Source organism: Trichoderma ghanense (assembly GCF_004382785.1).
Source record: "Trichoderma ghanense strain CCMA-1212 chromosome Unknown scaffold_0, whole genome shotgun sequence".
Taxonomy (NCBI): Eukaryota; Fungi; Ascomycota; class Sordariomycetes; order Hypocreales; family Hypocreaceae; genus Trichoderma; species Trichoderma ghanense.
Genome location: NW_027395663.1, coordinates 2,886,521 through 2,914,439, shown reverse-complemented (window position 1 = coordinate 2,914,439; position 27,919 = coordinate 2,886,521). Strand labels below are relative to the sequence as shown.

The 27,919-nt window shown below is 55.0% G+C and overlaps 9 protein-coding genes across 9 annotated transcripts; 4 read left to right on the top strand and 5 right to left on the bottom strand.

The window, feature by feature from the left end:
- Positions 1 to 550: 550 nt before the first annotated feature.
- On the top strand, positions 551 to 781 carry CCMA1212_000998 (uncharacterized protein; the record flags this gene model as incomplete). The annotated part of the gene is made up of 1 exon (XM_073698438.1): positions 551 to 781. The coding sequence occupies one exon, from the start codon at positions 551 to 553 to the stop codon at positions 779 to 781; it is 231 nt and encodes a 76-aa protein (XP_073563254.1).
- A 541-nt stretch (positions 782 to 1,322) lies between these two features.
- Positions 1,323 to 2,321, bottom strand: CCMA1212_000997 (Rhamnolipids biosynthesis 3-oxoacyl reductase; the record flags this gene model as incomplete). The annotated part of the gene is made up of 3 exons (XM_073698437.1): positions 1,323 to 1,386; positions 1,456 to 2,231; positions 2,292 to 2,321. 3 exons carry the CDS (start codon positions 2,319 to 2,321, stop codon positions 1,323 to 1,325), a joined length of 870 nt encoding a protein of 289 aa, XP_073563500.1.
- Positions 2,322 to 3,169: 848 nt separating this feature from the next.
- Positions 3,170 to 4,105, top strand: CCMA1212_000996 (putative thiol methyltransferase 2; the record flags this gene model as incomplete). Its single annotated transcript, XM_073698436.1, has 2 exons — positions 3,170 to 3,676; positions 3,755 to 4,105. 2 exons carry the CDS (start codon positions 3,170 to 3,172, stop codon positions 4,103 to 4,105), a joined length of 858 nt encoding a protein of 285 aa, XP_073563499.1.
- Positions 4,106 to 4,330: 225 nt separating this feature from the next.
- On the bottom strand, positions 4,331 to 5,329 carry CCMA1212_000995 (OTU domain-containing protein 2; the record flags this gene model as incomplete). The annotated part of the gene is made up of 1 exon (XM_073698435.1): positions 4,331 to 5,329. The coding sequence occupies one exon, from the start codon at positions 5,327 to 5,329 to the stop codon at positions 4,331 to 4,333; it is 999 nt and encodes a 332-aa protein (XP_073563502.1).
- A 923-nt stretch (positions 5,330 to 6,252) lies between these two features.
- On the bottom strand, positions 6,253 to 10,663 carry CCMA1212_000994 (Anucleate primary sterigmata protein A; the record flags this gene model as incomplete). Its single annotated transcript, XM_073698434.1, has 2 exons — positions 6,253 to 7,274; positions 7,330 to 10,663. The coding sequence occupies 2 exons, from the start codon at positions 10,661 to 10,663 to the stop codon at positions 6,253 to 6,255; spliced, it is 4,356 nt and encodes a 1,451-aa protein (XP_073563501.1).
- Positions 10,664 to 17,857: 7,194 nt separating this feature from the next.
- Positions 17,858 to 18,682, top strand: CCMA1212_000992 (uncharacterized protein; the record flags this gene model as incomplete). Its single annotated transcript, XM_073698433.1, has 1 exon — positions 17,858 to 18,682. The coding sequence occupies one exon, from the start codon at positions 17,858 to 17,860 to the stop codon at positions 18,680 to 18,682; it is 825 nt and encodes a 274-aa protein (XP_073563496.1).
- A 1,245-nt stretch (positions 18,683 to 19,927) lies between these two features.
- Positions 19,928 to 20,395, bottom strand: CCMA1212_000991 (uncharacterized protein; the record flags this gene model as incomplete). The annotated part of the gene is made up of 1 exon (XM_073698432.1): positions 19,928 to 20,395. One exon carries the CDS (start codon positions 20,393 to 20,395, stop codon positions 19,928 to 19,930), a length of 468 nt encoding a protein of 155 aa, XP_073563498.1.
- A 991-nt stretch (positions 20,396 to 21,386) lies between these two features.
- On the bottom strand, positions 21,387 to 22,236 carry CCMA1212_000990 (uncharacterized protein; the record flags this gene model as incomplete). The annotated part of the gene is made up of 3 exons (XM_073698431.1): positions 21,387 to 21,710; positions 21,767 to 21,776; positions 21,821 to 22,236. 3 exons carry the CDS (start codon positions 22,234 to 22,236, stop codon positions 21,387 to 21,389), a joined length of 750 nt encoding a protein of 249 aa, XP_073563497.1.
- Positions 22,237 to 24,579: 2,343 nt separating this feature from the next.
- CCMA1212_000989 (uncharacterized protein) lies at positions 24,580 to 26,387 on the top strand (the record flags this gene model as incomplete). Its single annotated transcript, XM_073698430.1, has 3 exons — positions 24,580 to 24,588; positions 25,355 to 25,510; positions 25,779 to 26,387. The coding sequence occupies 3 exons, from the start codon at positions 24,580 to 24,582 to the stop codon at positions 26,385 to 26,387; spliced, it is 774 nt and encodes a 257-aa protein (XP_073563365.1).
- Between the last annotated feature and the right edge of the window lie 1,532 nt (positions 26,388 to 27,919).

The window sequence follows — 27,919 nt, the reverse complement described above, 5'->3', positions numbered from 1 at the left end:
CACACACAGCCGGAGATGCAGAACATCAAATGACAAGCCCGTTTTGCTAGTATTACTGCCGATGCTAGTGATAATAGTTGCCTAGATAAAAAGGAGTGCGCATCCTCTTTTTTTTTTTTCGTTCTGGCTCTATCCACCTGACAGACTTCTTATCCACACCTTCATCTCCTTTTCTCTTCGATACTATTCTTTTCCATCTCAGTGTTTCATATCCATAGAAGACGAGAAGAAGACGGAAGAAGAAAGACGTTGTTGCTACACGACTTTGCTTGCAGCGATCCACGACTCAAGAGACTCACTGTCAACTTGCTTCGACCACGCGAGACATTCTCCGGCTGAATCCGTCCAAAAGAGTTGACCCGATTGGGATAGAAAGAACCCCGTCGCTTACCACCTCCGGAATCGTCCACCTTTTGGAACACAGCTCCAGTCATTCCTCAACCTTCTCAACATCTCACGACTATTCTCGTCCTTTTCGCCGGTCATCAGCACCACCGGCATCGTGTCACCACCATCGAATAATCTCTTCTTCATTCAAACGACTTTGAAAATGGACGCCTCCTCCTCCTCCGCCGCCTCCTCCTCCTCATTCTCCTCAACATCCTCCTCCTCCACCAGACAGTCGCCCAGCACCTCCGCCGCCGTCATGGCTCCCGCCCCCGTCCAGGCAAAGGTCCCCTCGACCGAGCCCTTCCTCAAGGACTTCACCCTCGTCGCCGAGGCCGCCAAGCGCGCGCAGGCCGCCGTCATGGTGCGCGACTTTGCCGACATGGATCTCTGAAGGCTTCACGGCGTCTTTTTGACTTGAAAGAGTACAGCGCCGAGAACAAGGCTGCTTTTGTCTCTTGCTTTCTCCTTGGGATGTTTCCTCCAGAGGCTGCTGATAGACTCGATTCTATCTCTTTTTTTTTTTTTTTATCTACGTTACTTCATACAATACACGGGGTTCTGGCGTTGGGATTGCGACAAACACTCAAAGTCTGCTATTTCTTCTTCTCAGGTGGGCAGGGGGTTCCTGCAGATGGATGGGGAACGGTATCGGTCTGCTAGGAAGTCAGGGCATTGGATACGCAGACCGTCTGTCACGCTGATTTTGGTTCTTGATTTCTTGGGTTTTTGCTTTTTCCCCGATTTTTTCGCATTGCACATATAGCCAGCTATACATACCCGCACTTTTTGCTAATTAATGGAATTGTACGAGGCCGTCATGGACGCCTCATTAATCAGTCCTTCAGCTCCCGCTCCGTTCTGCGTGACATCACAAGACGATGTGCCCTGAATCAAAGCACCGCAGATGACGCCGAGTCTCCGCAGGACACGCTTCACAGCTTCGATACGTGAGACGCACCCCCGTCCACCCGGATGATGGCTCCATTGCAAAACGCCCTGTATTCACATCAGTCAGCCTCTATTCCGCCTCACAAGCAGATGAAGCATCACCCAAGATTCACTCACCCAGCCCGGCTCGCAAGAAACAAGCTCGCCCCCGCCACGTCCTGCGGCGTCCCGATCCTCCCCCTCGGCATCTCCTCCATGAGCGCCTCCCCCGCCGCCTCGAGCGTCGCCCGCATCATCTTGGTCGCAAACGGCCCGCACGCGAGCACGTTGCTCGTGACGTGCCGCGGCCCCAGCTCCTTGGCCATGACCCGCGACATGTGGTGCAGCCCAGCCTTGCTGGCGGCGTACGCGACGTTGGACACGGCCGGCACGCGCAAGCCGTCGATGCTGCCAATGTGAATCACCCGCGCCGGGTCCTCGCGCGTGGCGGCGCGCTCGAGCAGCGGCAGGCACAGCTGCGTGAGGGTGAAGACGCGGTGCAGGTTGAGCGTCAGCACCTTGCTCCACGCGTGGTCCGGGTACGAGTCCATGTCGGCGCCCCAGGTCGCGCCCGCGTTGTTGACCAGGACGTGCAGCCCTTTCGGCTCGAGCTCCGTCAGGCGCCTGACGAGGGCCTCGCACTGGGCGAGCTCTTGGAGGTTCGCGGGCAGGGCGTGCGCGGAGCCGCCGCTTTGGCTTTGCCTGGCCAGCTTGGTGAGCTCGGCGGCGGCGGAGTCGCAGGCTGGAGCGTCGCGGCCGGTGAGGTAGACTTTTGCGCCGTTGGCGACGAAGCCCTCGGCGATCATCCGGCCGATGCCTTTGGCGCCTAGGACACAAGTTAGATTCCTATCGTTGGCGATTGGTGGAACGGGGAGTGAAGAATACGTGCCTCCTGTGACGAGGACGACTTTGCCCTGCGTTACGACGCGTTGGTGAGTTTGCTGATGGAGGGTTTTGGGGGAAGAAGAACGTACCTTGACGCTGAACAGATGGGCGATGTCCATGATGAATCTACGGCACACAACGAGATTCAAATGGTATGTTTCTTTTCAATCAGGTTAATACAAAGCGACAAGACGAAGCAGCGCATGACAGGAAAAGAAAAAGACCAGCAAAAGAAGACAATGAAAATCACAAGAGACCTTGTCTGACTTGCCCACCATGTCATTCAGAACTTGACCGTCCAAGCCGAGGCTCATCAGCGGCCGTGACGCCTCAACTTGCCGTTACCGAGCAAAGCTTACCTATCATACACTTCCGGCAGGCGGTCAGCGGCCTCTTTTTGCGTTATTCCAGCCAGCCACGTTCTCCACCTCCGCAAAAAGCCACGGGGCTTTCCTTATCGATAGGTACGCAGCTCTTACTTGCCCTTTTTGGTATGTTGGACGACGGATTGACTTCTGACTCTGACATTGTTTGCTTCTCGATAAGGTAGAAAACGCATCGACATATTCGTGAGAGTGCAATCCAAGACTCTTCTCTCGTATGCACCTTGTCATGATTGTGTGTACCCCAGAGTCAAGGTAGACGAGCCACTATTATACCGTAATATACTTTTGTGTTCGTACAGCTGCAGGCCACGGAATCCCCATGCCCCGAAATTCCGTCCCCGCCACGATCGACAGTGCATCATCAACTCCAGCTGGCACCCACAATAAGCTTCACTCATCTCTTCAGGCTGTTGTTTGAATCACAATCTCCATGTCCTAGTAGCAGTACGTCAGTGCCCTCGCCCTCACAAAAACATGACCCAGCTCCTCAATCTCAGCAGTCTCCAACATACATGCACAGCACCACCCCTCCTCGTCGCAACTACACTCACCTCCCCATCTACCCAAGACGCCAACCCACCATGACCGACAACCCAACCCGCCTCCGCGAAACCTTCGCCTCCAAGCCCGTCTCCGCCCACAACGACGCCTGGGCCGCCCTCTACGCAGAATCCTTCCACCCCTGGGACCGCGCCGGCCCCTCCCTCGCCCTCGCCGACCTGCTCGGCCAACGAACGGACCTGATCCCGCCCTCCGTCTCCTCCGCCTCCTCCTCCTCCTCCTCCTCCTCCTCTTCTGGCGCGGCTTTCGCCCGCCGCTTGGCGCTGGTCCCCGGGTGCGGCCTAGGCCACGATGTGCTCCTGCTGAGCGCGCTGGGCTACGACGTCGTCGGGCTGGATTACAGCGCTCGCGCGCTGGAGCTGGCGCGCGAGATCAAGGCCAGGGCAGATGCCGAGGGGAGGTATGCAGAGTACCACAGGGATGGCATCGGCAGCGGCAGGGTGACTTGGGTCTCGGGGGACTTCTTTGGTACCGGCTGGGAAGCCGACGCAGGCGCAAGCAAATTTGACTTGATATTCGACTACACGGTGAGCAAAAAAAAGAAAGGATACGGTGAGCAGCTCCATGATTGATTCTATACGCTGACATGCACGCCCAACGCCCAGTTCCTCTGCGCCCTGCAGCCCTCCGAGCGCCCCCGATGGGCCAAGCGCATGTCCCAGCTCCTCTGCCCCGGCGGCCAGCTCATCTGCCTCGAATTCCCCTCCGGGAAGCCCCTGTCGCTGCAGGGCCCGCCCTGGGGCGTCTGGCCCGAGGTCTACGAAGCGCTCCTCGAGCATCCTGGCGAGCCCATCGAGTACGCCGACGACGGCAACGTCAAGCCAGATTCCGTGCCCAGGCTTCCTCATCCGGACGGGCTGCACCGCGTCTGCCTCGTCAAGCCCCGGCGGACGCACAAGGCGGGCACGAATGAGGACGGGAGCGTCAGGGATTTCATATCCGTATGGTCTCGGTAGCGGCGATGGTTTGCTGGTGTTTGGAGTTGGGTTGGCGGAGCGTGCTTTGATCTGGGAATGTGGCGTCGTGGTATTCTCTGAAGAAATAAGGTGTAGCAGTAGTAGGGTTGTTGTCGAATAGAGAGACGAGGCTGGCTTCCCCCGTGAGACAAGGAAAAGTGACCCACCAGTCGAGTGGTAGGAATCGAATTCGCAACAAGACGTCCAAGCCATTCGCCCAGGCGCTCAATCCGCAGTCGCCGTCGTAGCCGTCGCCCTCCTCAGCGAATTGTAGTGCTCTCCCAGCCCATACCCATGCCGATAATACGCCAACCACAACGTCTTCGCTCCATCACCCTCTCCCTTGCCCTCCTCATCACCCCCGATCCTCTCCGTCCTCCCATCCTGAATCACCCGGATCTCAACCCCATACCGCCTCGCCACGGCCATCAACTCAAGCTGCCCACCCCACTCCGCGGTATCCCTCATCTTGCGCACATAATCCCCCAGATCCTCCTCCAAAAAGGGCGCGAAGTCGTCCGCGTGAGCCTCCATGTATCCCGTCGCCGCCTTCCGCACCGTCCTGTACGCAGGCTCCTTTTCATCGTCAGCAGCTTCCCCACCATCGTCAGCACCGAGGGGAATGCCGTTCTGCGAAAGCTGGTCCGCCAGCGCGGAAAACAGGCAGTGCCCGTCAGGCTGGATGTCCTTCTCGTGGAGCCCGTGCGCCGTAAACTCCTTCTTCATATACGCGCTCTCCTTCGCCCGGTGGTCCGTCATCGTCGAGGCTTCTTGTTCGGCGCTCAGCATCGCGGCTTCGTGTTCCGCCGCGCGTCGTGCCATGCGCTCCTTTTGTCGGTTCCGCTTCCTGCCCGGCTGCTGCTGCTGCTGCTGCTGCTGTCCTTTCGCGCCACCGCCGGCTCCGTTCGTATCCAGATTCAATTTCGACGTCGCCTCTTCCAGCTCCCGTGTTGTCGTTCCGTTCATCGTCTCGTCCTTCTGCTGTGCGTCCTCTTCCGGCTCACCGTCCTCCTCCTCCTCCTTCTCCTCCGCCTCTCCGCTCAGCGCCGCAACCTCAGCCACCTGCTTCTCCCTCAGCTGCCGCTCCATCTCCGCGCACTCGTCGTTGACGCCCTTGCGCGTCTTCTTAGTCGCGTTCTTCTTCTTGTTCGTGATCCTTCCCTGCAGGTCTTTGAGCTCGCGCCGGTGCCGCGCCTGCATCTGGTCTAATGTCTCAGCCTCCATCTTTCTTTCAGATGGTGTTTCCTCAATGTCTCGTCCGTGGCGTCTTCTTTGGAGCCTCTCGTCTTGTTCTGAGTACTCTTCGGTCCGCTATCTCTTGATTGAATGACAAATTAATGTAGAGCAGAAAGCAAAGAAAGCAGTCGTAAGTTTAGAGTGTGGAAAAGTGACGATGGCGGGGTCAAGTTTGCAGTTCCGTCCCCATTGACCTTTTTTTTCCTTTTGGCGGGGCCGTCCTGAAGAATCTAGCATCATGGAGCATCTTGGTACTATATGGCGAGTCTCCAACCCATGAGCAACACGCTTTGAATAAGAAAAGTAGAGTATAATTCTGTTGTATTACGAGCGTATTCGACTCTTTTACTATTCTGTGATTCTTTTATCAGGGAAATCTCCGTAATCCCAGAGAGGCTGCCCAATTTGCCTTATGCAAAAGAGGGCCAGCGTCCCGCCATCTCGCCCACCTCATCTCCAATCTACCGTGTCTGCAATATCCAGACCAAGACGCCTCCAACAGCGTAAGATCGTGGTGGAAATTGCTCACTCTTGCCTTGTATACACCCCTTTTGTACATGTTTCAGGGCCCCCCCGAGATCCCAACGTCCACCCCCAGAAACAGGAAACAGCTGCTAATAATACAGACATATTCAAGAAAATCAGCGCCGGGCACCGCAGGTATGAAGAATGGTAAAATCGACAAAGAAAAGCAGAAATAAGATCCGCAAGAAACTGTAGCGGCAATGACCGTAATTCATTTCAATACAAAGCACAGAAAGACAGAGAGGGAAAGAGGGTATCCCGTTGTGGTGTTGCTCGATCCACCATATGTGGATCGCTGGTATATAAGAGAAAAAACAACAAAGTGAATAGGTGTAGGTGTGTGGTTGGTGTTTGGTTGATTCCGCGATCAGTCAGTTTCGCGCACTTCAAAAGCCCTTGAAAGGATCGTCTCGGAAAAAGTCCTCCTCTCCTGCGGTCTTGCTACCGCTAAAGAACTCGTCGGATGCGCGAGTGCTCCTTGACAGCTGGGCTCGACGACGGTGTCGGCTGCTGCGCCGCCGGAACTCCTTGCTCTTCTTCCGCGCCAGTGACCTATAGTCTTCTCCCCCTTGGTATTCATTGTACTCCTGGTACGCATGAGGGCTGATGAACGCCTCCATGCGCACAGTGCCTATCGCATCAAAGAAGTTGCCTTGTTGAGACGATACCGTCGACAGCGGTGTCTGGGCTACTCCCCAGCTGGCAGCAGTGGATCCCTGGGACTGGTAAATGTCAGAAGAACCAGAGGTGTCAATGCTGGCGCCGGTCGTGCTGTTTGCATAGTGGTAATCGCTTTCACCCAGCGTCGGCCCAGCGAAGCCTCGGAAAGACAGCGGCGGGGGCGCACGGCCTCCAGTATTGCTTCGCTTGCGGCTGTGGTTGTGGTTGGGGGCCCCGCGGCCCTTCTTGTCGCTGAAGCGTGGAATCATGGGCGGCACGGCGGCGTCTACCGAGTCTTCCCTCGAGTGCCCAGGTCCAGTCACGGACTCTGCCATTCGAAACCTAGCCACATCGCCCATCCGTACGGACGGAACATCGGGGATGCTGGGCATGGTCGACAGCTCCGCCTTTGGCGCAACAGCCCGGCCCTTGGCTAATCGGATCGAATCCCGGATCCCTCCTCTCGTCAGCTTAGTAGGTCGAGGTGGCTCGAAGTTCGGCAGAGGCTGCTGCTTGACCGAGAGGTGCTGTTGAGCAGGGGCAGGTAGAACATCGGGGACAGCTTGATAAGAATGGGCCAGGAACGACAGAGCCGTCAGCCAGAGATAGTGCCTCTCTGCCGTGGGCGCCGTGAACTTGAGTGCTCGCTGGGGCGTGAGGATCAAGATGGATCGGTTGAAGATGGGCGTCGTGACACCCCTTGGTGCCGGGTTGTCATCTTTGACATCGAGGACGGATTGGATAGCAACTGTTCGTCACGTTAGCTTTCAAAGGAATTACCCACGTCAAGAGCATCAACTTACACTTGCGACCCGTCTTTCCTAACAAGGCACTGCCGGAAGACGGCTGCTTGCTGCTCCAAAGAATAGCTCGCTCATATGGCGCCACCCAGACCCATCGCTTGTGCCTGTCGTTGCTGTTCTCATCCTTGTGCGCGCCCTCTCCAACACTAAACGACTTCCTTCTACGAACATACTTGTACATCCATTCGCCGACCATGGTCTGGGCAATAGCATCCACGACGCCTGGAGTTTGCGAGCTGGCCTGGGACACAGCTTCTGATTTCGCCGTCATCACCGTGTTGTTGGATAGCTGATGACGATGCCTTCTATACGTGCTGCCTTCTGGATTCCTCCGCGTGGTGATGGCATTTTGAGGAAGGGGTGGGAGGCCGGGGCTTTCGGGGGCTTCAGTCGAAGGCGACAACGGCGGTGTTCGGCTGCCTGTCCTTTGATGGCGTTCATGGCGTTGCAGCGTGTTTGCAGAGCGGACACGACGAACGTTGTCGACGTGATAAGTGCGGCTACCGCTGCGGCGATGGCGATGCCAGCTAGTGGTCGATGGAGTGCTTCGCCCGTCACTTGTAATGCTGGTGCTGATGGATGGCTTCCGGGAGCTTGCTCGGGCTGGGATGGGGAACGGCGGGGGATTCTTAGGCTCGACGATGGTAGGATAGTTTACCATGCCAGTCTGGGCCATTGTCGCCTTTCGTATATCGCTGTTGCGGCTTGATGGAGACAGGGCAGGCGCTGGAGACAGCTCGGTGATCCTGCTCGGTCTCTCGTCTTCACCGACGCTATACAGGTCGCCGCTCCTCACCGATCGTGCAGACGTTCTACCAGAGCGCTTGGAAGGCTGGTCTGGCGAAGTCGTCACAGTGCCGAACGAACTTCGCTTGCCCGTTCGGCTCAAGTTTGAAGGAGGTCTGGGAGCCGTCAAGGCGGTGCGGTACTCGGAATCACTCAAGTCCAGATCACCAAATTCGTCAATTTCATCCGAGTCTGTGCAAAAACCGGAGAACAGGCTGCTGAAGCGGCGAGGTGGGATTATGGGAGCGCGTTGACCAGATAGAAGGAGATCGTCGTTGTAGTCGTGTAAATCATGGTCATCCATCGCGATACTGATGGGGGAAGACGGAAGCTCGGTGCTATACCGGCTACTTTCCAACCGTCGAGGGTTCCGAGGAGGCAAGCTACCAGGAATGAGATTGTCGCTCTTGTCGGGAACAGCAATGCCCGACGTATGAGGTGAGGTAGGTCGGGAAGTGATTGAAGACGGCTGAAGATGTGCTGGAAGACGAGCCAGCCTCTTATCGATTTGGATGGCCTCCGTCTGAGAGCATGAATCAACCATACCGTCTTTAACAACAATGTTGACTTGACAGCCAAAGTCCTTGAAATGCTGGGGTAGCTTCGGAGAATGCGGCGATGTAGGCTGGCTGCTCGGTGGCTGAATGCTGATGCTCGGGATGTCCAAGGGGGGTAACGGCACGGGAGGCGCCACGGGAGCTGGAGCACGAGTCTCGGTTTGCGTCGAGGAAGTCACCATCTTTGGTCCAGCCTTTGGCGCTTTCACCTCCGCTGGTGATCCACCGGGTAGATTGTACACTGAGTTTGGCGTCTTCGGGGGCGTCAATGGAACCTCGACCGTCTGGGAGGCTGACGACACCATGCGTTGGGGTGTAGCTGGAATTTCAACAGCGGGGGGTAGGTGACCTCGCTCCCGTCGTTCGGGAGATCGTGGGGGTGTCTCTGCATCAATTTCCTCTGACTCTGGGTCGTTTGCCTCCAGCGTAGGTGAGGGTGGCGGCGAGAATTGTACTCCCGTATCAGCATATGCGGGCTCAGGAGTAGGGGAGTGTTGGACTCCTGAATCAGCATATGAAAGTTCAGAGGTGAAAGAGTGCTGGGTTCCTGCATCAGCGAACGAAGGTTCGGAAACGGCAGAGTATTGGATGCCCGCATCGGAATATGAGGGCTCGGGCGTGGGGATGGGCTGAACGCCTGTATCTGTGTACGGAGGCTTTGGAACCGGAGTAGGAGGCGGGGTGAGATCCGTGGCCGGAGCCGGAGGGGGGACACACTGGGTACCCGCATCGCTGTATGTGTGCTCGACAACAGGAGAGCACTGAACTCCGGCGTTATTGTAGGCACGCTCGGAACCGGATTGGACTCCAGCGTCAGCGTAGGATGGCTTATTGGTCGGCGTACGAGTCAAGGCCCGAGCAGAGTCCTCTCCCTCGGTCTCTTCGTCTTCGCCTTCAAGAGCCTCAAGGAGGGACTGATTCATCAGGATTCTACTACCGCGTGCAACGCTGCCAGGACGCTTCATGCTATCAATGCTCTGCGTCCTCCGATGAAGTTTGCTGATGATGCTCTCACGACTGTATGTTCGCCGATGTTGCCGTGGGCTTGGTTGTCGTGGGCTGGAGAAGACGCTCTCACGCCCATCAACGTCCGTCTGGTCATCGGTGTCATCAAACTTGAGCTCGTCCGCCAGAGAATAGCTGTTGAGGGAGAGGCCGGGCCCACTGGCCAGGGAGTACCGAATGCTGCTTGTGAGGCTCATTGTCCGGACACTGCCTGCGTCGTTATCCCTACCGCTCTCTTCGGCATCGCTTTCATGGCCATGGCCTTGTTGAGCTGCTCCGTTTGCGTGATTAGCTTGATAGGCTGCCACCTCATCAAGCACCATTTGGAGGCGGCTCTCCGCCACGTGGATTCGCCGCTCATACTTGCGCTTTTCGTTTTCCCAGCTCTCCTTTTCCTCCGCCCATTGCTCATGAACTCGCTGAGAATCGTCTTCTTGGCTCCGAATCCTCCTCTGGGCTACTTCCAAGCGTTTCTTGGTCTCAGCGGCTGATTCAACAGCTTCGTCTCTCTCTCGCGAGAGATCACCCAGGGCCGAAGACGTTCCACCCTCTAGTAAAGACAGCTGTCGTTGTAATGAGCGATTCTCTTTAGTCGTAGCATTTACACTCTCTTGCAGGGCGTCCCGATCGTCCCTGCTTTCTTGGAGTGCACTCTCGAGGCTTTCGATAACTTTTGTCTTCTCTTCTTGATCTCTTCTGAGCGACAAGATCTCGGAAACCAAGTTGGCATGCAGAGTGGGTGTGAATCGTCGCGGATCGAGGATGCTTATCTGCTCGTCGGTTGTGATGTCTCTTGAGGAACGCTTAGAGGCGTTTCCATTTCTCGTTGGAGAAATCTTCTTCCTTCCCGGCGGCGTGATAGAGCGGGCCGAGCGCCTCGACTTTCTTGACTTGGTTGAAGGCGTTCTATAGGGAACATACTCTCGAGGGGGGAGCGAGACTGCCGCTTGCGCATTCATGTACTCATCGTCTGTCCAGGCACTCATGATTGTTGGAATGAATCAGACTGCATGAGGTGTCAGAAGCGAGTGAGAGCTAGAGAAGTAATATCTCAAACATGCGTAGATGTCTCGCACAAACACCGTTGAGTGCCACGTTTTCAAGCTATATTGAGCTTGGTTGTTGCAGGCAGCGGCTGATACCCAGCCCCTTTCATGGGGATTATGGCACTCCCTGCAGAAAAGCAATGCCAAGCTGGGTAAAGATACTCTCACCCGGCCTCAGATTACCCTGAGTACAGCAGACAATATTTGTTTTCACCGCACACACCACAAGAGCCGTGGACCTGGACCAGTACCAGACACAACAATCACAAACGTAGACTGCGCCCAAGCGCTCCGACTGCAATATGACCGGCGATAGGTCTAAGTGGCGTCAACGTGCTATCGAAAGTCAAGCGAACAATGCTGAAGAGAAAATGCCGTCGAGACTTGTTGGAGAGTCTCGGTACGAGTCGAACAGAACAATGATTGCTGGCGCCGAGCGAAACAAGTGGCGACGGGTCGAATTGTCTAATCGAGGCAGATGCGGATGACGCTGAAATAGCATAAAGTCGGTTTCCAAGAGTGACAAAGGAGTCTCGCCGACGCTGTTCGTAATGAAATGCTAATGCAAGGACTGGAGGAAAATATGAAGAATAAAGAGCTGACGCAGATCCGAACAGTCAGTTGGTCTTGATCAGTTGTAGGAAAGAGGATTCGTAGAGCGCTGCCCGCTCCTGCCATGCGCAACTCACCTTAAGTCACAAGGGAAGGTGGGAAAGAGAAGGGACGGAAAGAAGCAAAGTCGCCAGAAAGGCTTTTCGTGAGCGAGGAATTTTTCGAAGCTGCTCAATCCATTGAAGCGCAGACAACGGTCGAAGGAAACCGACAAAGGGGCAAAGCGAGACCGGCTTCTGACCAAGACAAAACTCCCCTCCGCGCTGCGTGGGTGGTTGTTTGACGCTGCAGATTATCGCTCGAAGAGGCTGAAGAGCCAGCAGAAGGATGCGGCAAGAAAACAACAGAAATGACGATCACGACGAGTGCAGAACAGGAGAATGGCGAGACAGAGAGATAATGACGAGGTACGAAGCGTTCCGCCGGGGTGCCGAAGAGCAGGAGAACAGGGAGTATTAATTGTCTACATCCACTTTGCCTGGTTGGTTGACGCGCGATCGGGGTCGAGTCTGTCCATGTGGGCCTGTGATTGAGGCGATCCCAGGACGCTGGAAGCTTGGTGACAAGGGTCAGGCCTCTGGAGGGCGAGGACGGGTTGCTGTGATTCTGTTTCTGTTGTCTGCTGATCCGAGAGCTGAGCCTTCGGCGGAGCTCTTCTCCGGCACTACAGGTACGGAGACCTACGATGCGCTTCATACGCTATGCCCAAGATATGTGATATGCTGAGAACAATGCCGACGAGGTACGTCTATCTCTCTATCAAACACGCTGTCTGGCCGGCATTGGTTGCTGTACCTTGCAAGGCAGCCCCGAGACAGTGTCACCTCCCGTCTCATATCGTTCGTGGATTCAAACATTGCTTAAACAATGCAGCCTCTCAAGAGAAGACGATGCATGCTGCAGACGGCCGCATATGCACACCACTCAGCTCCCAGCTGTCTGACAGGCACGCCAAGAGCCCCTCTCAAATCTACCGCTGCGGCCATGATTGTCCCTCTTTGGAAGCCGAAGGCAAATGGCTTGCTTGTCGTCTCTTCTCTTCCACTCTGACCCCTGCTAACTCGCTCCCTCTGTAGACGAAGCGCGCCGTATCATTGGCCCTTGAAGCCTGCGTCGGTTCTATCATCCGCGATGGCCCATGCTCCTCTCCCAGCGTGCTACGGCCCAGTCTTGATTAGCGGTCCTCAGTTAACGCCAAAAAATAAAAAAAAAAAAAAAAAAAAAAAAAAAAAAAAAAAGCGCCCACTGAGCATGCTTCGTTGCGTGCTGTACTTGGTGCGAGTGGCTAATCAAGTCCTCATAACCCGGAGACCCTGTCATGGCACCCCTCCTTCAGCTCAAGAACAGCTCTGTTGGTCTGGCAGATGGCGCAGTGGCGTTCTTTCCCGGCCGCAAAGCGCAGGATCCGGCGGAGTGGCTTTTCGTCTTGTTTCACCATTCTCGCAGTGCGAGACCGAATATGATAACAGCAGGCAGCATTTGATATGCACGACTGGCTACCAACTTATTCGAATAGGTGCCAGAACGAAGACAAGAGAAATTGTCGCCAGCACGGCATTTCCGGCTCTTGCCTCGTATGGGACATCACGCCGGCCTCATTGTAGGGGAGACGACAATTTGTGCAAGTGCCAACGTCCTCGAGAAGGCATAGTAGCACAATGACATCGAAGAATGAGAATGCTACTGTTCCTTGCCGAATCCAAGGACGAATGACAAGGGAGGGCCCTCGGCTACGAGTAAAACGAGTTCGAACCAAGTACCAGCCAACGCGGCCGGCGGCACTGGAGACTTGCCCGCGTGTGGAGGCATATGGAGGCTGATGGATGCACGGCAATATCACATATGCAAGGCTACCGGTGTCACCTGGTGAAATCCCTGTCAGAACCACCTTCACGACATTACCCGAAATCGTCTGGACGATAGGAGGAGCATCCTGGCAAGCATGGCTACAGCGAATGCTTCTAGACCACCTCGTGCTATTCAAAGTACTCGTACAACTAGGGGTACTTTATTCTCAAGCTCATCCGACCCCGGAACTCGAACGCCCAGCGAGCAAAGACTGCATTGCTTCTCCAGGAGATGACGGGAGGATTGTCAAGTTTTGGTCCAAGCCTAGCTTCATCTTTCGGTCATCATCGAGGGCTGTCAACGTCACTATGTACCTTGGAGGAGTATTAGCGACCCAACGGACTACTTACCTACCTACCTTATTCGCTCCCCCTAATAAAGAAACGGATACATCTGGCCGAGTCGCCTACGCCACGGCCCGGTATTATGGTGAGACCCTATTACTGTGTCAGTTATTAATATCGCCTCAGCGCAACCAGACAGGTACTTCGGACTGTACTGGATACTCTCATCACCACGTTTATCACCTTTCAATGGAGCATGAGTGATGTCAAGCGCCAAGTTCACGGTCGGGTCTCCCAGCATTGGCGCTGCTCAGCTACTCTCATTCTGGACGTCGAGAGCGTACCTTGCATTGTCCTGCATGCAGGCTCTCATAATACCTGCGACCTCTCAATTCTTTCCAGACACGGAGCATGCAGTCTCTAGGGGGCATAACGCTGCTGGTATTACCGATCATCCACATGCCTGGCACGTAGGTATGTACTGCGCTGATACGCAGTACGGAGAGCATCACGCATCATGCACTGATATGGGGTAATACAGGTTGGCTCATTTACGCTCATTTACTTTAGCTGGCCCCCCTGGCTGCTCTGGAAATTAATCGAGACCGGGGCCGTCCTCTTGGATTTCACACGAGGCCCGACACTATACTATGCTGGCCTAGGAAGCGGGCCGAACTTGGCAAAGCTAGTCCGACCCTCGTGCTCGATTAGGGGAGCCAACCTTACGAGTACTTGGACAAGACAGGGGAGATGATTTCTGCTGACGATTTTATTTCTTTGGCCCGCCTGCCATCAGGGTCGGCATGACCGACGTCGTGGACAGCTACAACTACAGCACGAGTGCAACAGGTCAAACAACGTAGTATTACGCGGAACACCTTTTGCAATGGTCTTAATTGTCTGGAAGCCAGGCTACCCATGGCGAGGCTCGTCAGTCCATCGAAACGCCAACGGTTGTATGGATTGCGGCTCCGTGCGCACGGCATGTGTCTCTCTTCCACGGAGGCCGTCGAAACTGGCAGACGACACGGGCGTCAACGGAGTGGCCCGTATGAGTGCTCAGAGCCCCAACGACACTGTCAAGTGACCTTTTTGTGAGCGAGATCATCAGTGGCAACGGAAGGTTTTTGCTTTTTCCTGTCCTCCCTTATTACTGTATTGCCGCCGGGGATGTCGAATGACAAGCCGCTATGCAGCTCTCCAACACTCTCCCCACAGACGGCGGGCGACGATCACCAGCTGTCTGGGCCAACGTCCTTGGACCCCCCTCTGAGAACGGCTGTTGGCCAGCAGGACAATGGCCAGATTACGAGTCCAGGCTTTCTTTCCCGTCATACAAGCTTCGCCTGATCGGCCAAGCGTCTCTCCAGTCGATTAGCTATCTCGGCAATGTTAGCTCGGGCATCAAGTGCACAAGACTAACAGGTTTCTTGAAGGGGTGTAAACAGGCATCCTGATGAAATTGTCGCTGGGGAAGGCATACAGGCCTCAGCGCGGCACACTCCGCACTTTCAGCAGGCCGCTCTGTTCGTGCTAGTCCAGCTCGGTCCCTCAGGTTAGCCTAGAACATGGTAGGTGATAGGGCGATTATCATGCTCCTGCAATTTCTCCGCTTTACACTACTCCACTCCAATGATGGCACTACTTTTGGCTGCTCATCAGGTACCTTCGATGGAAGAAGAAGAAGAGGAGGAAGAGGAGGAAAGACGGAGAAGTTGGAGCTGCTGAGCGGCTGGATCTGACACCTATGTATGATCCTGCTCAACCCGAGAATGAGCCGCTTCGCCATTGCCATCGGTAGAGATGTGGTCATGGCATATTGGACCACTGTGCCATCGCTACGAAGTCAGGAATATGGGGTCCTCTAATAGGTGTTAAGCCTTGTACGAAGTACCATTTCGTACAATTCTGGAGGACAAGGATATTGATGAGGATGGTTTATGCTGCATCAGGGAGGCATCTTCTGAGAAATGTCCGACAGACAACGCCTCAGAAGGCTGCCGCGGCCCGCCAAGTACATGAGATAATGGTCTGTTCAACGCTCCGGGGCTCCAGATCACCGTCCCAGGGTTGAGATCACCGTTCCAAAGAAGCATCGGGCTACGTGTCTGCTTATGCTCAGTTATCATTCCTGGTAGACAAAGGTAAGTAGCCAATCGAAGCCGGAACTCTCTGGTACGTGTACTCAGGACTGCGTACTCCGTACCTCGTTCGGAGCCTCGCTCCGTTTCCTACATGCAATGCTACCTTTATTTCAAAGTAGCAGGCTACCACAGCCAACAATTTCCCGGGACCACCGATGAGTTTAATAGCAGATCCCCAAATGTCACTCAGTCTGGGACATGGGCATCACGGACGATAAGCTAATATCGAACAGCACCGCCGGCAGCAGTAACCGACCCCACGGATATGGCCATGGGCGTTCCATCCAACAGAGCGGACCTATCGCTTCTTTCGAAATTGGCCGTCAAAGCCACGAGCTCTATGGAGACTCAGGCCAGCTTAGACTTTGCCGGCCACCCACACAGCGACATGTTTTGCCTCCATTGTTTCGGGCCGTCCATCCGTGCCCTCCTTGGGATGCCTTCTCCTTGGTACTTGTATATCCCGCAAAGGGCCTATTGGCTGCGTCGACTAGCTACTCGGAAAAGCAATACGTGGACGGCAAGATGTCCCCGAGGGCGTCGTTACACAGAGTGCAGATACATCAACGACCTACTATGACACGAGTGCCTTGATACTCGGTTGCCCGGAGTCGACAGTCGGCTAAAGGGCCATTCGCTACTCTTCGATCGAGACGATTGATTGTATCTCTTACCTCTCCGCGACTGACAAAGTGTGCCGGCTATACTCTATGTTCCTATTGACTTTATGAAGCTCCACGTGCTGCATCATAGAGGGGGATCCATACCCCAGTCGTTGTTATCACAGTCACACAGCACTGAATGGTTGAGGGGAGCTTCCCATCTAAAGAGCAAAAAGTCCGCGAATATGCTGTGGCTCGGTCAAGATAGCAGCATGCCTTTCATTTCAGCTATCACGGCAACGTGCCGGTCACACACGAGGGTCACTTTTGTGGCTTTACTCGTCTGATTGTCACAGGGCTAGCAATAACTTCGCGTCGTGCTACAGCTTACTCAACAGCAACACGGCAACGCATGTTGGGGAGCAATGGATCACAGATGAGAACTCGTGGCATTCACATGTCAACCCTTGAGCCTCCACTGATCGAACAGGCTGTTGCTAATACTATCAGGTGACAGAGTTAGCGAGACTCAGCGTGGCTTCCATCGTCCTGTCAACAGCGTCCACGATGGGGGACGTTTTGAATCACGAGCTGGTCTTTGCGCAATGGCTTCAACTATCACTAGCATGTGCTTGCGGAGACATTTCGCACATATGTTGCCACGTAATGCATCTGTGCTTCCCCCCCTTTTTTTTCTCTCTCTTCAGGAACATTCTGTTCTATATCGGCCTCGGTGCTCGCCTTTCGATGGAGGAGCTGCGTATCATTCCTCGGCTCAAAAAGGGCGGCTTGCCGGAATACATGGGGCAGATGTGTCAGGTGAAACGGGGTGCATTCATCACAGTGGCTTGTTTGATGTAGATGAGTGGTTGGGCGGCATATTATGTTCAAGAAGGATCTCTTCTGCAGACGGGGAAACTGGGCTGTTTGCCGGCTTGAGCTATATCCTCCTGGCGGCTAGCTGGGAGCTGTTGCAATGCTGGACTGTATTGGAATTTCATACTCTACGGTAAGTGAATGCCTGCATGAGAGTATCATAATAGCTCGTTGCTGTGTGGCATGTCGTGTCGTGTCAACGTATTGCGTCTCGAGCCCACTGATGGAGGACTCCAATGGCCGGGACGTTACAACCGTGATCATCTCTTCAAGTGAGATAAGAATTTTTTTTTACAATATGATTATTGGTATAATCGCATTGAATTGACTGCGTCTCTCGACGTATCACACAAGAGGGAGGTGGGCTTGCCTCTCCTCAGAAATCCCATAGCCTGCTTACCCTACAAGAACCGCAACGGTCACCGTTAATTATCGCATGCTTCTTATATGTGAAGGCTTCAGTCTTTACCATGAACTTTCATTTGTGTATTTCGAATTATTTGTTTTGTTATGATGCCCTTTTGCCGGCTCTGAATTGATCTGGCCAAAGCCGATGGCGACATCGAATCATGTGATTTCGTAGCTTCCAGTTCAATCTCAGTAACGCTTCACCATTGACGCAATAACTCACAAACCGATCAACGTCCTCTTCATCTCATTACCTCAACGCCGCAAAAAGCACTTGGGTATTTCATTGATAGCTATTCGGAACCAGGCAGTGTTGCTTGAGGAGAGATCGTAGCAAATCAAGAAACCAAAGAGGCAACCATGCCCTCCAAAACGTCCCGCCTCGCAACCGTCAAAGCCCTCCTCTTCGACGTCTTCGGCACACTCGTCGACTGGCGCTCCTCCGTCACAGACGAGCTCTCCCTGCGCGTCTTCCGCAAGCAGCAGTCCTCCTCCTCCTCTTCCTCCGAAACTCACCTCTCCCCGGCCCTGCGAACGCGTCTGGAAGCTCTCACGCAGAGCGACTGGGACCGCTTCGTGCAGGAGTGGCGGGACTCGTACATTGCCTTTACGAGGGACTTCAATGCCGAAACGGACGAGTGGAAGAGCGTCGACGAGCATCACCGGGAGAGCCTCGTCGAGCTTCTCAAGAGGTGGGACCTCGAGGGCTTGTTCACCGAGTCGGAAGTCGAGAGCCTAAGTCTCGTCTGGCATCGTCTGGATCCCTGGCCGGATTCCGCCGAGGCCCTCGAGGAGCTGCACAAGAAATATGCCACGGCCACGCTGTCCAACGGAAACACCAGTCTCCTGCGCGACCTGGGCGACTACGGCGGCCTGACCTTTGACGAAATCTTCTCGGCCGAGACGTTCCGCGCGTACAAGCCCGATCCGAGGACGTACCTCGGCGCGGTGAGCAAGCTGGGCCTGCGGCCCGAGGAGGTTGCGCTCGTGGCGGCGCACTTGAAGGATTTGCGGGCGGCGAGGAGTTGCGGCCTGGGGACGATTTATGTCGAGAGGGAGGGCGAGGAGGAGTGGGGGAGGGAGGAGGAGAGGTATGTTGAGGCGAGGGGCTGGGTTGATTTGTGGGTTGCGGAGGGGGAGGGCGGGCTGCGAGGTGTTGCGGAGAGGTTGCGGGAGTTGGAGTGAGCTGAAATGGGGGATGTTGATGGGTTGGGGTTGTGTGCAGGAGGAGGACGGGGGGGCGGTTCGGTTTGTATTGGAAGCTTTGTCAAGGTTTGGATCTGGTTGATGTTGAGATGGTATGACTGGAGATGAGGAGCTTGATGTTTAGGAGCATGGCAGACGTGAGCTGAGTAAAGAAACAATTTGTCTATTGGATAGAAGCTTTTATCCTTGTCCATGAACACGATGTCTTGCTTGTGATAATGAGCGGATACAAGCTGAGTGACGGCAATGACTCGCCTGAACAAGGTATACAACAGGCAATGACGTGTCTTGTTTCCGCAACCTATCAAGGAAGTTTACGACTCTGCAAAGAGAATCTGAAAGTATCGATTGTTCGCCTTGAAGTGTGTGATTTTGCATAAGGCTGGCACGTGAGACTATGCACGGCTTCAGCTGAAAGGACTCACCTGCTCGCCGGCCAGCTGAATACGTACCAGACAAAACACCAGACGGAATCTGAGAAACGTAGCAACGCAAGCCATCACCAGGTACAGACGAGCGTCTGTTTACCTCGTAAAGCTGAAAAGGGGCAGCTCAGTCAGCCACAGCACGATACGAGGCATCATATATCACCAGAGTGAGCCACAGCCTTTCCATCCAGAGTAATGCCTCCCGGCATATTCCTCCCCTTCACCACGGGCCGAGTACTACGACCTCTCATTGGCAGCTGCATGATTCATCGAGAGCCGTTAGTCCTCCTAATCGAGGCCAATGGACACACATTGGGGACCATTCAAGGCAATTTAGGTACTGTGTGCCTGCGGCCCCTATTCGGGAGTACCCGAGACCACAAGATACGATTCTTGGTTCCTAGGGCCGTAAACTGGCTGGTATTTTCAGATGCCGTCGCCGACACAGCTGAGTCAAAGCAGACGCCAAGGTCACGGGCACAACCGAACACTTGCAAGGGCAAGGAGATTCCTGATGGCTCATCTCATGAAGCTCTTTCCCCATATAGGCCCGCGATACTTCGTATGAGGCTGCCAGGCGTCTGACGCCTACGAGCGGCTCTTCTGCTCCAATGATGGCCCAGCTGCGATAACCACCATTTGTGATACATGTACTTTGCAGCAAGTACCAGTACAGTCAATCAGCGACAGCCACAAACAGGAGAGAACGTGACCACCACCGCCAAACTTTTCCGTCTTGAATGAGGTGGTACAGACGACGTTGAAGGAACACTGAGGACATCTCAGTTTAGCCGAGTCACAGCGAGTGGTCGTGGTGGTGTGAAGAGAAGCGGCAGTACGGAGTAGTAATGAGCCGGTTCGGTGAATGAATCTGGGGCTCGGGATCGACTATTGTCCGCGGGTAAGCATCGCCCGCGTGCCGATATGCAGGCAAGGCGCGGGATGGGAGGGCGGTTGGCCCAAGATGACGCCGGATAAGCTCGGTTGCCAGGCCGGGAAAGGGAACCATGGCCACAAACGACATGCTTCCCCGCGCTGACACAGTGCTACAGTAATCAGAGGAAAGTCTGCAAGCTTCCTGTGAGTGGTGAGAATATCGCGTATGGATGTATGTAGTCAGAGTCAGAGTCAGAGTCAGAGTATGAGTACTCGTACTCGTCCTCGTGGTCTCGTGGTAGCACGTTCTTGGGCGAATATCAAGCAGCCAATGGGTCAGCGACATTGAGAGCTGCCAACTCAAAGAGGCGAATATCGCGCTGCTCATAAGCGACAGACGCAAGATAATCCCCGGCGGGCGTGCCTGTTTGGCTGCTGATTTGGAAACGTATCGTGACATGAGGCTGTGCAAGTCCGACGACCAGCTTGAGCACGCTACTACATGTCTGCATAAGTTGAGATGGAGGAGCAAAAGAGCAGGTCGGAAGGGGGATTGATAGCATCGACGTCCTGCATTTGCTCGTACTCACAAATAGCCGCAAACGCAAGGTTACCGTGTAAATGATAGGTAGTCGTGCTTGAAAGAGGTATTGTTGCTTGCAAAAGCTGCTGGAGCTTGTCCTTCATACCAAGACTGTAGTCTAGCTGTTGTACGAAGTAAGGAGTATGGAGCAGTCGACCAGGGTGTCATCCGCCAATCCTCTCTGCCATTGCTTTCATCGGGGTCGTCGGCCGCGTGTTGAGCGGATGCAGTTTGTAGTCTGCCGTTGCGGGTCGTTGCTCCACGTCCTCAGCGAGGCTAGGCTAGGCTCCCACGAGTGGTTGGGGGCATACGGAGTACAGATAGTGTAGATGTTGAATGCCGTTGCCGCCCTCGGAGACAAGGGATCAGCTTGCCTTCCTCCTGGCTGAGGCGACGGACCGCTGCCCGTCTTTGTCCTGGACCGTCCGGTACGGTCAAGTTGTGGCGTCTCTGGTCTCAACCGAACATCAGTGTTCGTACTCTGCAGAATACATCTCTGCCGAAAACAGCGGTCTGTGGTGACATGGCGGACATCGTACTTCGTACAAGCGGTACAAGGTGCTCGTCGACGGACGTGAGCCCTTTGGCCTCCGACTTGAACGGGGGAATACCAACAATTCAGATGCCGTGTAGAGAGTACTATCGACATTGCGCCTTCGTGGTGCGTGTAAGAAGCCGACCAATTGATAGGCGGGCATTTTCAGAACAAGGGACATGGCAGCTGTCATCTCACACGAAGAGGCAGGCCACATAATACCGACTCTGGCAGCATGAAAGAGGAGACTGCATCCACAGCTTACTCTGCGGTGGGTTCGTCCTTGTTGGCCCCCCTGGTTCGCGCACGGCCACATGCAGTGATGGGCGATGCGAACGCGAGCGACTGGATGTTCTCCAAACGGAAAGTTGGGCACTTGGGCAGAATCGTCAGGTCTGGGACGGGATTGGTTCCGAAACGAGATGCCGAGGTGGCAAAAACGACATCCCTCTTGCCCGTATGTACGTATGCACATGCAAACGTGGGCTTGCCGCTGCCTCCACGTCTGCTGCTGATACTCCATACGAGGGACATGGACAAGTGGTCCATTGTAAGCGGCCCTCTCTTGATTCCCGCCGCCTCGGCCTTTCGTCGAGTTTTGCGAGTCGATGCCGGCCATGGGCGACGTGGTGCTGCAGTACATACGAATTCCTGTCATGGGGGCCAGCAGCAGAGAATCAGACCATTGAGCTCACGGTCCCTGTCCGCACGTTCTGGTAGCGGCATTGCTGGGCTCTCGCGAAGGCAGTATGGCCAAGTCTGGAGTGCGCGACAAAGGCCGGCTGATAGAGCATCCAGCGTCGCGCTGCGTACGACTAGCATCCAATAGTAGGACTGCTGCTCGCAGAAGTAGGCGCTCGGCTGTCCGTTGAGCGTCTGAAGCTGCGGTTCCGACCGCTAGCTCAGCCGGCGGTGCAGATCGACGGCTTCTGAGAGGCTCGCTGCTGAAGCTGCAGCCATGCTTCCGGCTCTGCAGGCATGGGAGCACGTCGCTTCCGCCATGGCACCGCGCTACGGCTGCAGCAGCGCTCTCGCCGGCGGCCGTGGTCGTATTACTCGATAGACCTGGGCGACGCTGAACTTGTGCGAGGACAGCGCTGCTTTTCCACATGTCTTGCTTGGTCGAGCACGCTCTAGCGAGCAGCAGCAACAAGGGGAGGCAGCAGCAATGATAGCACGTTCAGCTTGGACAAGCGCAGCTTCGTGGTTTGAATGGTGTGTACTTTGAGGCACGGCGGGCCATTGGGCGCTTTGGGCGGCGGAGGCTCGCGGGCATCGGGTCGCCCCGGCAAAGGGCAGAGGGCGGAGGGCAGAGCGTCATGTCAGGATGCTCGCCAGACTTGCAGAATTGCAGCCAGGCTTGCGAGGGCGAGCTGAGCGAAGGCCTGGGACTGGGCAGGCTGGGGTTTCGGGCCCCGCAGGTTGGCACATGTCGTGCTCGTGTGATGGCAGCAGAGGGCGGCCTTGCTGCTGCATCTATCCCATCCCACGAGGAGCTTCCGACTGGTTCGGCTGAGTCGAGTCGGGGGGGATGGAGGCGTTCGACGGCGGTTGGCTAACATGGGACGGGGCGAGTGATGTCAATGCCATCGGCTGGGCCAGAGCCAGCCGGGCAGGGCATGGAGGAGGAGAGAGGATGAAGAAGAGCTGAAGAGCTGCCCAACAGGCGATGTGGCTGAACGGTTCAATGCTCAACGAAGTAGGCAAGAGAGACTCGGAGGTCTGGTGGCAGGTGGTGATGCGAATTGCCGTAACTGGTGCTTTGTACGAGGTACATGCAGAGCAGGCGGTTGAGCAGGGCATTATGGCTGGGCAGGTAAGTGCTGGGAACATCGATGGTAGTAGGTACCTTAGCGAAAGGATATCGATCCTGCGGCCTGGATAGAGTGCCATGCTGCGCAATGGAGCCGGCGCTCGGTGTGATTCCGCTCCTCGGAGGATTATGGAACCAGCCTGGACTCCAGATGGCACTGCTGGACCTCCATTGCGTTGAGATTCCAGCTGCAATCGCCTTGTATGAGGCATCCGTCACGCTCTAGAGCTGGCCTGTTGGGTTCATGTAGCACCGCTGCTGGTTGAAGCCTCAACTCTGATACGGCCGGTACAGGTAAGGTGTTGCCAAAAAGGGCACAAAACGGCCTCGACCGTGCGTTTTGTTTCCGGCTCGGACTTTATCTTGATGCCCCGCAGGCTGTTTGACGTTGATCCTCAAACGACGGAGTTTCATGGACGTTCTTTATTTAGGCGCGAATCCAAGGTGTCAATGGCTTTGTTCAGTGCAGTCCCTTGTTGTCGCATTCTGACATAAACCGAGCGTAACGGCAACCGGATCTATGCAAGGACTCTGCTCGCATTCGCAGCGATTCCGTAATCTCTTGAATCGCTGGCTGTAGTCCTGGTACCTGTACTTGTACGTGGTTGCGTAGATATCGCGGTTCGAATCCATCCGACTCGCTTCAACTCCCTCGCTCCTCACAGCAATCCCCTCGTCTCTCACTCCAGCGTCCCCAGCGGCTCCTCTCCTCTCCTCTCCTCTGCTCTGCTGCCCCAAAAGCTGCAGCTGCAAGCTACCATGTACTAGTACTGCTGGGGCGCCCTTCTTTGTTAGCGTCCGCAGCAGCCAGCCAGACAAAGAGCGAGAACAAGAACAAGCCCCCAAAGAGCCGCCCCAGACGCTTTGGCCGCTTGGCTGTCGGGGCTGCAGAAAGAAGAAAGCTCAATCCATGTCCCGCCAACGGCGTGCGAGAATTAAAAGAGAAAAAGAGAAAAAATCCCATCCTGAACCCTGGTGCTCTGCAGGAGTGTGATACGATACCGGCGGACGCAGGCTGCAGACGGACAGCCAGCCTCCTTGCCTGGGGCGATGGATGAAAATAGGGGATCATTGGGTACATGTACATTGCATGCCTGCGCCTGTACCCTGCAGAAGAAGGACGACGGGGAATCATCACATGGCGCTTCGTAGCGGTACCTTGACTGTCATGATGGTCAAACGAATTGATTTGATTGATAAAGCATTTGATATGGATTGTCGCTTGCCAAGTAGAAACCTAGCAGGGAGAAAGGCCTTTTTGCTGGTCCTACATTGATGCCTGCAGCGATGCTCAAACTGCGTCCTTTTAGCATGGAAGTGCTCAGCGCATTTTGCTGCTCCAGCTGTGCGTCCAGCTTGGCGCTGTTTGCTGAACTTGCAAGGAAGTAAGGTACCTTACCTAGTATAGCAAGTACCTCTACTTGTGCTCCTCAACAAGTTGAAGCGCAGTTAAGCTCCAATCAATCAACAAACGGCACCAGCTTGAGTTCAAGTTCAGATTTTAGCCTCTCCGCAAATGGTATTACAGTACTTGTAGGTACCTCCTTTGGCCATGCCGACTGCAACGAGAGCTGCGTCTCTGCTGCTTGCTCGCTCTGCAACTGGATTCCGCTCCGTCCATGCATCAGCGAACCTCCATCCATGCCCCCCGTACCTACTGCTTGCACACTGCATTGCATGGCATTACATGCCACTTTACCGCCCTGATATTGGATCCAATAACTAACCTCATCATACATGCACGGGCTGTCTGGCCTCTCTCCATGTCAACCCTGGGCCCAAACCCTGCCCGTCCTCTCCGTTCATGTTAGCACGCACCAGCTGCAGCTAATAAGGTCCCGTCCCTACGGGCTAGTCCTACAGCGGCCAGCCCTTCAACGCACCGCTGCTCCGGCCCTCACAGAGCCCCCCTATCAGCAATCAAACGCCCTGTGGCCAAGCTCGACGCCTGCTGTCCAATCCCAAATCCAGAGCCGGGACCCGCCACAGCCCACACCTGCTGCTCCACCCAAAAAAGTCCACTGGACCAGCTCCAGAGACGCCCAAAGCATTTGATCTCCACGGGCAGTCCAGTCGTCTTTAGTTCCTGCTATCCAATGCTCCAACTCGAACTGGTCTGCAACTAGACTAGAGCTGCCACAAACATCCATCCCTCCCTCCGGTCCCCCAGACAAAACCGCCATTCCGTCTGCTCCAGATTCCCCAATTGCACCGCTTCGCGCAGCTTCCCGTCGCCGCCCATTGCTCGCCTCCGTCGCTGCGCCCTTTGGCCTCTCTTCCAGCGGTCTCGCCAGTTGCCTCTTGCTTGTGACTCTTGCTGCAGCTTCAGATCATATTCCCCCCTCCCTCTTCTTCCCTCCTTCTGCAGCGCCGCTTGCGGGCTCTTGGATTCGCCGGCCATCAACGCCTACCTTAGGATTACCTGTCTGAGCTCGGTCGCTCAACCGCTGAACTCTTTGCGCCCATCATGGCGGGCAGAATGGTGCTGTACAAGCTGGTGGTGTTGGGAGACGGTGGTGTTGGCAAGACGGCCTTGACCATCCAGCTGTGTCTGCAGCATTTCGTCGAGACGGTAAGCATTCGCTCCTCCCGGATCAAAGCAGCATTTCTCCGGGAAAGAAAAGGGACAAGGAAGGAACAAGGAGAAGCAGAGGGAGAATCGCGGGAGATGAACAGGGAGGGAGACATCACCGACACTTCTTCCCCTCTCCTGACCGATTGGGCGGACAGCCTCGGCGGCGGTAGCGCATGAGGGGCAGAGCAACAAGGAGCTCCCATCCGCCCAGCGCTGAGCGGTGCATTGGACGGATGAATGAATAGCTAACGCCCGATGTCTACAGTACGACCCGACAATTGAGGATTCGTACCGCAAGCAGGTCGTCATCGACGGCCAGCCCTGCATGCTCGAAGTTCTCGACACGGCCGGCCAGGAGGAATACACAGCGCTGCGAGACCAATGGATCCGAGACGGCGAGGGCTTCGTCCTCGTCTACAGCATCGCATCCCGCTCGTCCTTTACCCGCATCAAGCGCTTCCACCACCAGATCCAGCGCGTCAAGGAGTCGGTAGCCTCCTCGCCCTCATATCCGGGCTCTCCTCTGTCCGCCGCCAGCCCGCAGCTGCCCGTGCCCATCATGCTGGTCGGCAACAAGAGCGACAGGGTCACCGAGCGCGAGGTATCGACCCAGGAGGGGCACGCCCTGGCTCGCGAGCTTGGCTGCGAGTTTGTCGAGGCCTCGGCCAAGAACTGCATCAATGTCGAAAAGGCCTTCTACGACGTCGTCAGGATCCTGCGCCGGCAGCGCCAGCAGGCCTCGCGACCCGCTGCGGGCGCCAGTGGCCGAGCCCGAACCAGCAACGGCGACGCGGGCGGAGGAAACCGAGACACGCACCGGTACCGGCGCGGCAAGGACGGCGAGAAGGGCAAGTCCAAGTGCATTGTCTTATGAGCGGCTCTCTTACTCGTTCACGATCCAACTCGCGACAACAGAGATCCCTTTGAGGAGTGGGTTCTGTTGGATGAGGCGCGCCTGGTCACGCATGCTTCGCTCACTTCATTTGTTTTCCTCTCTTTGTGCTTCTCCTCTTCGAACCCAGCATCCTTGTCTACTGGGCATCGTCCTCCACGAACGGAATAGACCGGGTCCTGGTATATGTCATATGTTGGCAGCAGACGAGCTGGCGCTCTGCTTCTGCCCCTCTTCCGGCTGCTCGGTGGGCTTGCCGTATTGCTACATGATGACGACGACATTCGGCAAACAAGATATACACACAGAAAAAAGCATCTTTATTATGTTACAACCTCACGGCTCCTCGATTGGCGCAAGGCGTACGAACCACCCACGGACGCACACACCCGCACAAGTCATATTCATATACACATCCGAACCCCCGGAGAGAAAAAATAAAAGAAAAAGAAGAAAAGAGGTGGCATCATCTGGGCTGATCCTTACCAGTGTTTATGCTGCTGCTCATTGATGATAATCTGGAGGGCGACAGTCTTAGTCTGTTTCTTTCTGGCTTCTACCCGACGATACCTAATATGCACCGGCCGATGCCAAATTGCTGCCCTCATTCATTCAATGCCTGTAGCGCCTCTCCCTGTCACCCCTGCGTCGTTACCATTTCTTACTCTCTCTCGCGTTCGTTCAACCCCCCCTTGCAGATATGGAATGGATGGTCGCGGGTGTTTCAGGAGTCCCTTTTGGTTCGACTTTTGCTTTTTTCCCCCTTCTTCTCGTTACTACCATCTCTTCCCGACCATCGACAATTTCATCTCTACCTACTTGGTCCCTGTTCTTTTTGGGTTTTAAAAAGTAAATCACCGTACACGTCTTGGCACATGTCATGGATGGGTGTCTGATAGCGATATCTTGTTGGATCTCTTTGTCGAATCTGTTTACATCTTTATTTATCCTCCCACAATGTGTGCTTGTTTCTACTTTTGTTTCTCTTTTTCCTTTGTTTCTCGGAGAAAGCTTTTGGTTTCTAGACGACATGGTATGGAAGAGGAGGATGTTGAAGGCTAGATGCTACTACTACCTAGCTTGTCTCCTTGATCATTAAAGAAGTTTCATCTCTTCCCTTATCTCTTCTCTCTCCCTTTGTCTTGTTTCCTTTGCATAAGTGAGAGTGAGGATGGCACATTGCCTGTGCTGCCTTTGACCTGTGGGAACAACAAACAACATGAGGACACACATAGAGAGCAAAAGAAAAGCAAAAAGTACAAGTTGAGATGGCATTGACGTTTTAGAGACGGTGACCTACCCATCGAGATATGGCGTTGAGCTTTTCGACTTTGACAGCTCTACTTTGGTAGAAAGAATCTAGAAGGCGTCCGTACTCGGGATATCTCCGAAAATGGACGTATAATAATCCTTGTCCCTTCTCATCTGAGCATCATGTTCTCTGAATGCTGACAATACAACGCATGCGAACTTTGCAATGATGTAATAATGCTGTCGGTGCAGCTTCTCAAAAG